The following is a 13,641-nucleotide window of genomic DNA, read 5'->3' as shown; positions in this document are numbered from 1 at the left end:
TTGTCTTGACATCATGGCTTTTGTAGACCTCACAGTCTCTGAAATATTACTGAAATGATTACTTTCAATCTTTTCAAAAGAGCTAACCTATAACCTAGGCTCAGAAATCAGACCCAATGGGGTGAAAACCAGCCTCAAATACTTCCTGGCTGTGTGATCACGGCACTGCATTGTTCTGTGTGAAGGTTCCCTTGTTTAAAAAAATAAAATGGAGATTATAATCACAGATGCAGGTCGAAACAAAACAATCCGTGTGCAGCCTTTGACACTGTTAAATGTCTAACCTCTAGCACTGTCATTATCATAATTAAAGCTATTATTAATCTAAATGACACCAGATTGTTTGTACCTGGACAGGTCTGCTCAGAAACTAGCACCCCCACCCCCCAAAAAAGAGTTAAATGATCCTCTGAAATGCCTGAAGTAGGAACATGGCACTTCTGTTCCGAGTGCAGAAGAAACAGCCAAGAGTCTTGCAGGAGTTGTTAAGATTCAGCGTGAACCGTAGGGGAGCACACGGCACCTGTTTCCTATGATCCACAGCCCCTTGCCCTTGTAGTTCATAAGATGGACCTTCCCACCCTGCATAACATCCAACCTGAGAAGCATCTTAGCAGATGGTCTATACATGCAAACACACCTGGGGACAGGCTCACACACCCCTCCTGGCGACGGCTCCCCTGGCAATACACATGGCAAAGACATGCCGGGGTTAGGCAAGGATGTGTCTTAAAGGATTTTCAGGGTATTTGGCTACCGTGTGAATGGGGTTAAAAATAATCTTATGGCTGGAAGGAAAGAAAAAATAAAAGGCTTTTTATCACAGATAGACTTTAGTGCACTGAACAACATGTATTCTCCAAGCTAGTTGGTTTTTTACTTCAATGCCATTCCACAACTCCGCAACTCTGTCTCACAAACAAAAAGTGAATTCAAAGATTTATAAAAGAGCAACTCCGATCTGTAATGAAATCTGAAACCTAAAAGTCTAGGTTAATAGCATTTTAAAAATAAAGCAAATGTTTGTCTGAAATAGAGAAGCTGCAACTTCACGGCTCTTTCAAAAGTTAAGATTCTCAATTCTTGACCAAGAGCATGCCCATTATGTAAGTAAGGCACCACAGTCAGAGAAATCATATGCTGCAGAAATGTTTTTTTATAAGGAAAACTGCTCGCTACCTGGAAACCTTCACCTCAAGGCATGATTTTGAATGCTATTCAAATACAAATATTAAAAATAATCACATAAAGGAAATCCAGCACCAGATTCAGCAAAATAATCCCCAAGGCACCTGGGAAGGTTTTATAATCTATACAAGGTCTAGAACATTGTTTTCTTTTTAAAATATTTGCTGGTGCTCAGAGAGGACATGAAGGTGACCAGCGACACCCATTTTGGCTGCTGTGCCAGCCTGGTAGAGAGCCACATCTCATATCCTTAGACAAAATAGAGACATTATATTATATTTCTTCATAAGCTCTCTGTTTTTATTTCTGTGTCCTCATTTTTCTTCCTTTCTTTTTTTCATATTTACTTGTTTATTTAACATTTTCTCCTTACGAAGCAACTTTCACATGTTATCTCATTTTATTCTCAGGGGAAACAAGTATTATTACCTTGGCTTTTAAAAGTTCAAAGAAGGGGCGCCTGGGTGGCTCAGTGGGTTAAGCCGCTGCCTTCGGCTCAGGTCATGATCTCAGGGTCCTGGGATCGAGTCCCGCATCGGGCTCTCTGCTCAGCAGGGGGCCTGCTTCCCTCTCTCTCTCTGCCTGCCTCTCTGCCTACTTGTGATCTCTCTCTGTCAAGTAAATAAATAAAGCCTTTAAAAAAAATTAAAAAAAAATAAAAGTTCAAAGAAAACTGAGGCTTAAAGCACTAATTGACCTGTTAAAGATTCCAAAGTAGAGAAAAGAGAACTTTAATTTTTCTGATTGCACACCACCATCTCTTAGTGGGCATGAGATTTTTTTTTTCTGTTGACCATTTCCTTCCTTTCTCTTCTGTTCTTTATTCCTTAATGCTGTACTGCTGTGTGCTTATTCTCAACAACTAGTGTCAGCTGACATCCTCCAACGGGGAACCCATCCTGGAGCACGTGCCAAATCTCAGAGGAGGTGCCTCGCCTCTGTGCTCTCATAACACTTCATGTTTCCCTGTCTCTCACAGGGATTCAAGATTCACGGCTCCTTGAAAACTAGAGATTATGTCTCACTTATTCAATATTGTGATGCCCGCAATATGCCAGAAATCCGATAGTGCTTCCTGCTCTGAAAACTAAAAACCCACCCCCAAAGAGAGTTTAGATGAGCACACAGAAGAGGCAGCTCCTCTGGGACTCAGCATGAGCACCTGGTTGGTGGACATCGGAGTTGACACTAGAGGATAAATAAGAATTACTGAGTTGGGGGAAAAAATAATAAAGAATTATCCAGTTGAAGGGTAAAGGGCCTGGGAGAACTAAATCAGGTGACAGGAGAAGAAAAGAATGAAAAATAACCGTGTAGGAGAAACACAAATACTAAACATTTAAGGAAGGAGGCTCCCTGCCTGTTCAGAACCACTCACTTATCTAACGAGGCAGCAGTTTCTAAACCTCACCAATTGCAAATCATCTGATGATAGAAATGTGTTGCAAAGGGGCACCTGGTGGCTCAGTCGTTAAGCGTCTGCCTTCGGCTCAGGTCATGATCTCAGGGTGCTGGGATCTAGTTCCGCACTGGGCTCCTTGCTCAATGGGGAGCCTGCTTCTCACTCTCCCACTCCCCTAGCTTGTGTTCCCTCTCTCACTGTGTGTCTCTCTGTCAAATAAATAAACAAAATCTTAAAAAAAAAAAAAAAGAAATATGTTGCAAGGCATAAATGAAGAGGGCTCTAAAGACAATTCTTTCCATGGTTTGACAATGGGAAAATTCAGATGGCCCTGAATCTCTTTATAAAGCTACTGGAGAAGGAACATTATCTCTCCATCCAGTGCTACCATCCCTTCTCCCCTAACCTGCCTTGAAAATGGCCTGATCAACACATGAATCTCCCTGCTTTCCAGTGTTAAATGATAATAGTACTGCTGAAAATATCACAGATCCTTTCTTATATCATGAAGGTAAAGAAAAGCTGGCTGTAATAGGATTTTCCTACCAGCAGTCTCTATCTGAAACCTGTTTTACTATTATAATACATCATTTTAATACAAAATACTTCATTCCAAGAGAAAGAAATAGAAAACAGCAAACATCCATGCACCCACCATTCAGTTTTATGACATCATAACATTTTGTCATATTTAACTTCATTTCTTTTTAATTTTCATAAAACACTATGAACACACTTGGAACCCTGATTTGCACCTCCTCCCTAATAACATTTTCTTTCTCCTGGAAAAAGACACTAGCAGGAAGTTGATGTGCTCCTTTTAAAAAGGCAGGAATATAAAGAATATATAGGATTATTTAGTGGTTTCTTAAATATTATATTAACAATGCATTAATACAGCAGTTGAGATGCTCTAATAAGCCTTGCTAAAATTGGGCAGCCGAGGCTTAATGAATTAGAACAAGAACCTTTGCAAATACAGTTTGAATTCATACATAAGTAGGAAATCTGGAGGTACAAAAAATAAGACATAAATAAAGAGTAGTGGGTGAGTACCTAAGTTCCAGCTGGGGGAATGATAACTGAGAGGCCTATAAGGCCAACACTGTGTATTTCATCTTATTTTTCTGTATCTTGTCAACACTTATAAATGTTAGGTATATAGGTTTTTACATATGAAAAATGATAATTGATACTCATGGTGGTTTTCATTTTCTTTTCCCTTTTACTAATAAGGGTGAACATTTTTTTTATGTTCATTAGTCATTCTAGCTACACCATTTGTCATCTTCACCAAATGTTCACCCATTTCTCTCTTAGTTGATTTTCGCTTGTTCATTTGGAGGTGTTCTTTATATATGCTGAATGCTTCTTTGACATACCACTATACTCCTTACTCCTATTAGAATGTCTAAAATTAAAATGATAGACCATGGGCCCCGGGTAACTCACTCATTTATGTGTCTGACTCCTGACTTTGGTTCAGGTCATGAACTCAGAGTCATGCGATCAAGCCCTGCCTCAGGCTGCACACTGGGCATGGAGCCTGCTTAAGATTCTCTCTCCCTCTCCCTCTGCCCCTCCTCACCTCTCTCTCTCTCAAAAAATAAATAAATAAAAATAAAATAAAATGATTGAACTTAACAAGTGTTGAAGACATAGAGCAACTGCAATTTTCATACACTATTGGAAGGAATGTAAAATGGTACAACCGCATCAGAAAATAGTTAAGTGGTTTCTTAGAAAGTTAAAATACAACTACCATATGGTGTAGCCATTCCACTCCTAGGTATTCACCAAAGAAAAATAAAAGCATGTGTCCTTACAAGGATTTGTGCATGAATGTGCATAGCTTTACTTATAATAGCAAAACGCTAGAAATGATCCATATGTCTACCAATGAGTAGATGAATAAACAAACATGAATGGGTGGATGAATAAACAAACTATGGACTGGAATACCACAGAGCAATAAAAAGAAACTACCTACTGATATACACTACAACACAGATGGATCTTAAAATAATTATAGTAAGTGAAATAAGCCAAGCCCCTCCCCCCAAAAGAGGGTACATATCATAGGATTCCATTTATGAAAATCTAGAAGGTGTGAACTAATCAATAGTGACAGAAAGTAGATCACTGATGGTCTGGGATAAAGGGATGTAAAGAAGAACAGGAAGGAGAGTTCACCAAGGAACAGGAGGAAAATACTGAGGGTGATAGACCTGGTCATTATCTTGATTCTGCTGGTCGTTTCACAGGTGCATAGATTATGTCAAAACTCAAAAAAGTGTGTACATATGTTCAGTTTACTGAATGTCAACTTAGCAGCTTATACATTTTAAATATGTATAGCTTATTTTATATTAATTATAACTCAGTAAAGCTGTTCCTTAAAAAATTTCGTAAGAATAAAAGGAGACTAAAAGAGAATCCTAGGGGCACCTGGGTGGCTCAGTGGGTTAACGCCTCTGCCTTCGGCTCAGGTCATGATCCCAGGGTCCTGGGATCAAGCCCCATATCTCGGTCTCTGCTCAGCAGGGAGCCTGCTTCCTCCTCTCTCTCTGTCTGCCTCTCTGCCTACTTGTGATCTCTGTCTGTCAAATAAATAAATAAAATCTTTTAAAAAAAAAATAAATAAAGAGAATCCTAACCATGCTAGGCTTCTGTCTTCTAAACATTTTTTAAAATACAGGTCATGACTGGGGATGCCTGGATGGTTCAGTCGGTTAAGTGTCTGCCTTAAGAACAGATCATGATCCCAGGGTTCTGGGATCAAGCCCAACATTGGGATCCCCGCCCAGCGGAGAGACTGCTTCTCCCTCTCCCTCTGCCTGCCACCTCCCCTGATTGTGTTCTCTCTCTCTCTTGCTGTCTCTCTCTCTGTCAAATAAATAAATCAAACCCTCAAAAAAATAAAATAAGTTAAAAAATAAAATACAGGTCATGATTTTAAAAAAAATCCCCTAGCCTTCTCTTTACATCTTTCTAAAAATAAGCAAAATACTGTCTCAAGTAAATTAGAAATAGTGAAGGGGGTGGGAGGCATTACAGACAACAAAATCATCCTGGAGATATAAGGGAGAATAAATGACTAAAGTGAGAATCCAGGTCTTAAAAAGATTGTTCTTCCTCCAGGAAATTCTCTGTTAATTCGTTTGCTATTGATAGCAGTAATCAGTATGCCAACACGCAAAAGTTTCCACTGGGCCAACTCACATGGGTGAGAATCTTGCCCTATCAAGTGTGACCTAATGATAATATAGTAATAAAATAATACTAATCAGCCTGTAGACTTTCTCCCCACTGATCTTAATCCATTATCATTCTTATCAAAGGTTGTAATCATTTTTCTTTCTCAAGCTAATTCCATTTTCATGTCCTCCTGCTCCTCAAGTGAAATGAACCAGCAAATCTGTAAGTTCTACCTCACGGAGACCAAAACCACTAAGTCACAACGTGGACCAAAAAAATCTAGGCACACCTAGCCTTCATGATTTCAGAAAGATGTTATTTGTTAAATATTTAAGACCCCAAAGAAAGGCAAAGGCATTTGAGTACCTACCGTCTCCAAAAATATGTGATACAAGCCTAGTAAGTGTTTGCTTAAGGTCAAACTCCACGAGCTTCGTGGCTTCCATGGTGTGTGTCTCTTGTTTACAGGCAGAGCGAGAACTCTGTTCAAAGAGCTGTAGGCTTTCTCCATCCTTTATGCCAGCAAATAACTGTAAACCAAGAGGAATAATATGCATAAATAAAAATAGTATCCTGGACAGCTTACAGGAAAAAACATGGTAGGGGAATAAATTCCATTAAGACTTCTAGTCAATGAATATACTGAAAATCACATTCATTTAGTCCATACTAGCACTGTGCTACATGTAATGGAGAGTCCTTAGAGAATTAAAAGACACTGTTCTGATCTTTTCTCATCTCTTTTTACTTACAGGCTTAACTTACAGGCACTTCCTCAGAAGAGACATTAGCCTCAATGCTAGTGCAAATACCAGTGAATCAGGCTTTCAGACTCTAAAATTATATTCCTGACCATCCTAGAGAGTTCTTATAGTGTGACCTGAGATAGGTAAGAAGGTATAATAAGAATTATATTCTGTAAAGTCCATGAAGGCAGGAAGCACTCTGGACTTTGCTTAACCGTGTTATTTCCAAAGCCCAGGACAGGACCCAAGACACAATTTTGCTATTTACTATCTGGATGAACACAGACCAAGTGTTATGTTAGGTAAGTTTCCGGTAACAATTTATAAAATATAAATAATAACACTAAATTAAGAGATTTGTGATAATTAAATATGAAAAGCATAGCACATTGCACTAAATAAATTTTTATTATCACCACAATCATCATTATTAATCACATCTGTCATTAGTCATAAGCTATTTACCACTAAAATAAAGTGTCTCCATCTTTAACAATAAAGTAGATCTCCACCTGCTAGGAGAGGACTCAAGCTGGAGAACAGAGTCAATGAATCTATCATTCTTTCCACCAAATGTCCCATGAAATAATTTTTTTAATGTTTTAATTTTAAAAAATGAGTCAATGGTTGTTTCTAGTAATATTGGGCTAAATAATTAGAACAAAATGACCTCATAAATCTACTAAAATATACAAAAATTCTTAAAAGCACAGAAGTAACACAATAGAGAGGAATTACTTAAAAGTGTACAACTATGCACAAAACCAGAAAAAAAAAAAAAAAAAGCCCAGCATAAGCCAGAGAGAAACACTGAGAATATTTACATATCCAATGTATCAACTGAAAAGCTGAACACTGGTTGTGACAATTTATCATGGCAACTGAGACTCAAGTGAAAGTCCACAGTGTCTGACCCAATAGGGTTATCAAATAAATATCCCCATCCCTAACGGACTTATCCCATGATAAGGATGAATACAATATTCTTGTACAGACTTACAGTTAGGGGTCACATTACCTGGGCAAGAGAGAGAATCTTAGACTGTGAAAATGGACTAAGGCAATCACAAACTGGTACTTCTTCTAAGTTCCCAGCAAAATCAAACCAAAATCTTCTCAGAAAAAGATTCTACCATCCTAGAACTCAAATTAGCCCTATGAGAACTGAAGACAATGCAGCTGCCAAAGTCTATGTCTTTCAACACCTATTCTAAAAGTAACTAAGAACAAAAAGAGCAAATAAAATTATTAAATACCATGCCCTCATCATGGCACAGACAATGCCCACATTTTAAAATGACTGCACATAAAAAACAAGGAAGGAAGGAAGGAAGTGAATGAATCAGGCAAGCTAAATAAATCCCAGAGAAAAGGAACTATTATATTCCCATCCCACTTTTTACCTCTGAGGTAAGCCAGGGCAAGCTAAGAAAAACTGAAAGAAAGAGAGGAAAAGGGGAACTAGTGAAGTATTAAAGTTGACCTAAAATCACCACCAGAAAGAGTAAGTGACCGTAAGTGTGAAAATCCTACAAGTATTCTAGGAGATGTGACTAGGGACCACAAGGCAGGGACACCATGACAAATTAAAAGTGACAGTCAGTCCTCAATAGGCATCCTTACAATGGACGACAAAAAAATGAAAATAATGAAAGACATGTCTTGGCAATTGGGTGGGGCAGAGTAAAGAAGCAAGAAGAAAACCTGGAGCTCCATAAAATAAAGCAACCTAAAACCTTAGAGGATTTTAAAAATCATCCCTTCCCTACCTCACCAAAAACACCCCAAAAAAAACAAAAAATTCCACTGAAGACTCTGCACTTTGCTGCACTAACAGAAGAGGGCACCAGACAACTACAAATTCTTCTGAACAACCAGAAACCCACAATAAGTAACAGAGAAAATGAAACAAAGCCACAGAGTTATTACTGCCCCCCCAAATAAGAAAGCCATTCGATATAGCTCAACTGATGAAAATCTAAGCCTTTTCCCCTTTTCTTCAAAAAGAAAGTCAAGAAGCAAGAGCAGAAGAAGGTAACATAATACTTCAAAACTAAGTTAAATACACTAACTGGTATAAAGCACTTTTGATGGTATAAAGAACTGCTTGAGTCAGAAACTCAAAAATTAATAACAAAATGTATGGAAAATAGGTAAACATGAAAAGAGAGTTGATTGAACTCAAGAAGGAAAGAGAAGAAAATTATCTCGGAATGGAGGTCTAAGCTATGAAGTACACAGGAAAGAACAGCCTCAGTGAAGACTTAATCAGGACATTAAAGAAAAGCAGAAAGACAACCAAGAAAAGAACAATGAAGTGAGGAAAGAAGAGTCAGAGAGAAAGTGGTAGAGATGGAAGCCAAGCAAAGAAGGAATAACATGTGTATAATTGGAAGTCCCTGAAAGAGGAGAAACAGAACACAAGACCAGAACAATTGTGTACCAGATAAAACAAGTACTTGAGGAAATGTACCTGGGAGGACAAAACACAAGACATATCCTGGTAAACACTATCAGATCTCAAAGATGAAGAGAAAAAAATCCCCTAGGCCTCCAGGCAAAAGGATCAAATAACTTAGGAGGGCAAAGAAACTAGACTAGCATCAGATTCTTCAAAACAACGTATAAAACAGGGCAACAATGGAGCCATATTTGCAAACAATTCAATAATAATATATTTTTTTAAAAAAAGAAAGGTAAAGTTATGAACCAAGAATTTTATACCCAGCAACACTGGCTTTTGCACATCAGGTCTATTGAAAAAGCTGTAAACACACAAGAACATGGTAATCTCATAGTTATGAGGCTTTTTTTGAAGAATTCACCAAGCATAAACTTTATTCAAGCAAAAGATAACTGGGAAATATTCAACCAAAAAAATCCACCACATTAATGATGAATTACACATTAATGCACAAAATTATAGACTTGAGACTAAAACAAAGCAGAAATAATGGAAGAAGAGGGAAAAGAAATGGCAAGTGGAAAATACCCATTGGTTACTGTATACATGATAGGTAATAGTTAAAGACCACCTTTCAAACTAACTAGTAAGTTAAGTAAGAAAATAGTGAAATGAGAGCATTTAAAAAGATGTAAATATAAAAGTTATCATTAAAACAAAAATATGAAATTTTCTGAAAGGTAAAAAAAAAATTAATTCAAAAGCAAAAAACAGGGCGCCTGGGTGGCTCAGTGGGTTAAGCCGCTGCCTTCGGCTCAGGTCATGATCTCAGGGTCCTGGGATCAAGTCCCCCATCGGGCTCTCTGCTCAGTGGGGAGCCTGCTTCCCTCTCTCTCTCTCTGCCTGCCTCTCTGTCTACTTGTGATCTCTCTCTGTCAAATAAATAAATAAAATCTTTAAAAAAAGCAAAAACCAAATTAAAACAAAATATATCTGGTGGAGAAAAAATAAGCTGAATATAAAATAATACATAACTACACAATATTTTTTAAAAGATTTATTTACTTGACAGAGAGAGACACAGCGAGAGAGAACACAAGCAGGGGGAGAGGGAGAAAAAGGCTTCGCGCTGAGCAGAAAGCCCAACTCAGGACTCTATCCTAGGACCTTGGGATCATGTCCTGAGCCAAAGGCAGACACTCAATGACTGAGCCACCCAGAGTCTTGTTTTCTTCTATCCATTTAGCTATTCTATGCCTTTTGATTGAAAGATTTACATTTACATTTAAAATAATCATTGATAGGTATGGACTTATTACCATTTTGTTAGTGGTTCTGTAATTCCTTTGTTCCTTTCTTTTACTCTTGCTCTCTTCCTTTGTGATTTGATGATTTTCTCTAGTGGTATATTTAGAATCCTTTCTCTTTATGTTTTGCATATCTACTGCAGGTTTTTGTTGTGTGGTTAACCAGAGGCTTACATAAAATGTAGGAGGGTTGTAACAATTTTATTTTAAGCTGATAACAACTTAAAAATATGTTTCATTCTAAAGTTCTACATTTTTCCTCCCCCCATTTATGTTTCTAATGTCATAATTTACATCTTTTTATCTTATGTATCCATTAACAAATTACTATAGTTATAGGTATTACTACTTTTGTCTTTTAACCTTCATACTAGACTTATAAGTGATGAGCCCACCAACACTACAATATTATATTATTCTGAAATTAACTACATAATTAACTTTAACAGTGAGATTTATATATATTTTTTATGTTTCCCTGTTACTAATTAGCACCTTTTTATTTCGACTTGAGGAAGTCCCTTTAACATTTATTTTAAAGCCAGTTTAGATGGCTTCGGCTTTTTCTTACCTTTTCTTCAATTCTGAAGGACAGCTTCTTTTTGCTCCTCACATGATGAATTCTACTGCCTTGTGTTTAAGTTCACTAAAGTTCACTAAGCCTTTCTTCTGCTTCATCTAGTCTGCTGTTGACCCCCCTGTTGAACTTTTGTGTGCAGTTACTATATTCTTCAGTTCTGCGATTTCTGTTCAATACTTTTCTATATTTTTTCTTTGTTGAAATTCCCACTTCATTTATGCGTTGTTCTCCTAATTTTGTAGGCATCATTATGACCATTACTTTGAACTCGTTCTCAGGTAAATTGTTTATCTCTTATTTCATTAAGGTCTTTTATTGAGGTTTTATCCTGTCTTTTTTTCATCTAGAACATATTCATCTGTGTCTTCATTTTCCAAACTCTCTTGTTGGCTTCTGTGCATTAGATAAAAGAACTGTTTTTGGAGTGGCCTTGTGTAGGAGGTGAACCTTATCCTTCAACCCTGCCCCAGCTCTAGGCTGTTTCTCAAATTTTTGTGATTTTCCAAGCAGCCTTCTTTGTTCTTCATGACTTCCAGTAGTTGAGGGTGTTATAACACCTGTCACTGACCAAAAGGGGAGGATCTCAGTTATCTCAGATGATTAGAAGCCAGACTGTAAGGTTTCAACTTTCAAAGTATACAAATACATCTCTTTCAAGGGATGACTGGGAGGTAGGAAAACAGCCAGTTAAGAATTGTTTCTTTCTTTGCTACTGTCCTGTTAAACCCATGACCACAGGCCTCACTGGCCACAAGAGACAGGCTACCAAATGATTGCTCTCTGGGTGGTAACCACAAAAACCAGAGCACCAGATGAAGACCACCCTCTTCAGAAGATGTAATATGGTTCCTGCACCACTCCAAATACCAAATATGGTTCCTGCATTCCAAATGTTAAAATGACTCCAAAGGTCAAAAAATTAATGAGCAATACAAGAAAGAATCCTTTTATACCACCTGTTATTTAAGGACAATGAATGTATAAAATATTTTTTCTAAACCGACTTTTGGGGACATCTGGGTGACTCAGTCCTTAAATGGCTGCTAAGGTTGTGATCCCAGGGTCTTGGGATCATGCCCTATGTCGGGCTCTCTGCTCAGCGGGCAGTCTGCTTTTCTCCTCCCTCAGCCTGCCTCTATGCCTACTTGTGTGTGCCCTCTCTGTCAAATAAATAAAATCTTTAAAAAATAAAAATAAATAAAGAATAAAAACTGACTTATGTATTAACAATACCAATATTTCAAAGTGACACTTGGAGGGAATAACAAATGGTCCTGCTTCATGTCACTTACAAAAGGTACAACAAAAACAGAGTATTTCTTATCAATGCCATCCAATTAGATATTTCTTAATTGGGTATTTAGGTTCTGTGTGAACAGTAATATCCATGTGGATTTATTGTAACATTGTATACACATGTATTATATTGGCTTTATGTTCCCCTCATTCTGGAACACCAATGTCATTTACATTGTTACCAGGAACAAACAGAATCCTTTCTCAAATTTCCACTCAAACAAACAAGAGATACTTGATCATGTGGAAATTCAGAGCCTAAAGTCAGAGATGTAGTCCAATATAGTAATTTTCCTGGTATTCATGGGCCAAAACTAAGGGAAACAAAAGCTAAAGTAAATATTCTCTCAACCTAATAGAATACGAAGCTCAAGGACGTCTCAGCAATCATGGTCCTTCCATAACACATTCAACAAATACGCTGTTGCACAGGTGAAAGATGAGCCCCAAGACTGTTGTCTGGTGTTCCACAAGATGACAGCCCCAGAGTGTGTGCTCGTGCTCACAAAGGAGGAAAGTGCCCTTCTCCAACTCTCCTGTTCTTGTTGGTAATATTAATCATACCTCATACTTGTAAGGTGTATTATTATTATTTAATTTCTTTTCAGCGTAACAGTATTCATTGTTTTTGCACCACACCCAGTGCTCCATGCAACACGTGCCCTCCCTATTACCCACCACCTGGTTCCTCAACCTCCCATCCCCCACCCCTTCAAAACCCTCAGGTTGTTTTTCAGAGTCCATAGTCTCTCATGGTTCACCTGCCCTTCCAATTTCCCACAACTCCCTTCTCCCCTCCATCTCCCCTTGTCCTCCATGTTATTTGTTACGCTCCACAAATAAGTGAAACCATACCATAATATGTATTATTATTTTTTAAAGAGCACTTTGTTCATCTATTCATTATCCCTTTCCATTTGTCATAAGAACCTCCCCACCATCACCCACAAATCCTCCCACTCCACTATGAACACTTTACACAGGTGGAATATGAATCTTTCAGGGTGTCTTGCCCAAGCTTTCACAGTTAGCATATCATAAGTCTCGGAGTCTATTTGGGCACTAAAGGTTTCAATTACTCACTGTGGCCAATCTAGTTTTAAAAGGTCAATCAGAACACCGGTATGTCCATGCAGGTACAAAAAACATATCAAAAATGCTAGGGGAGGGATGGTTGACATAATAAACCCAAAACCCACCAATGGTTCCCCAAAAGTAGCATATATTCTTTTAAGATTTAGGGAGATATACAAGTAAATATATTATCTTAAGAGTTATGTATTAGTTTAATTGTCTACTAGAAAAATATGTCAATCCCATATCAAACCCATAACTTCAGAGATAGTAGAGTTTAGGACAATGCTAAGGAAAAGAATTCAGTCACTTTAAGACTACTTTTTAAAAATTATTAATATCTAACAGTATATACAAGACAGAAGTATAACCAAAAAATACCTGTAACATACACTAATGACTCGAGTTTGGAAAACTCTCAATGAAAGAAAAGCAGTAATTTCTAA

The 13,641-nt window shown here is 37.7% G+C and overlaps 1 protein-coding gene across 7 annotated transcripts in view; it reads right to left on the bottom strand.

Annotated features, from left to right (window-relative positions):
• Positions 1 to 13,641, bottom strand: part of FARS2 (phenylalanyl-tRNA synthetase 2, mitochondrial) — a 546,789-nt gene that overhangs the window by 360,592 nt on the left and 172,556 nt on the right. For all 7 annotated transcript variants that reach the window (XM_046006558.1, XM_046006561.1, XM_046006564.1 and 4 more), the window contains one exon: positions 6,159 to 6,318. In XM_046006558.1, the coding sequence (XP_045862514.1) occupies positions 6,159 to 6,318 (160 nt within the window). The remainder of the gene's footprint in view (positions 1 to 6,158; positions 6,319 to 13,641) is intronic.

This window comes from Meles meles, chromosome 5, assembly GCF_922984935.1.
Source record: "Meles meles chromosome 5, mMelMel3.1 paternal haplotype, whole genome shotgun sequence".
In the NCBI taxonomy this organism is placed as follows: Eukaryota; Metazoa; Chordata; class Mammalia; order Carnivora; family Mustelidae; genus Meles; species Meles meles.
The sequence above is the reverse complement of the archived record's forward strand: the minus strand, read 5'-3'. Positions and strand labels throughout refer to the sequence as shown.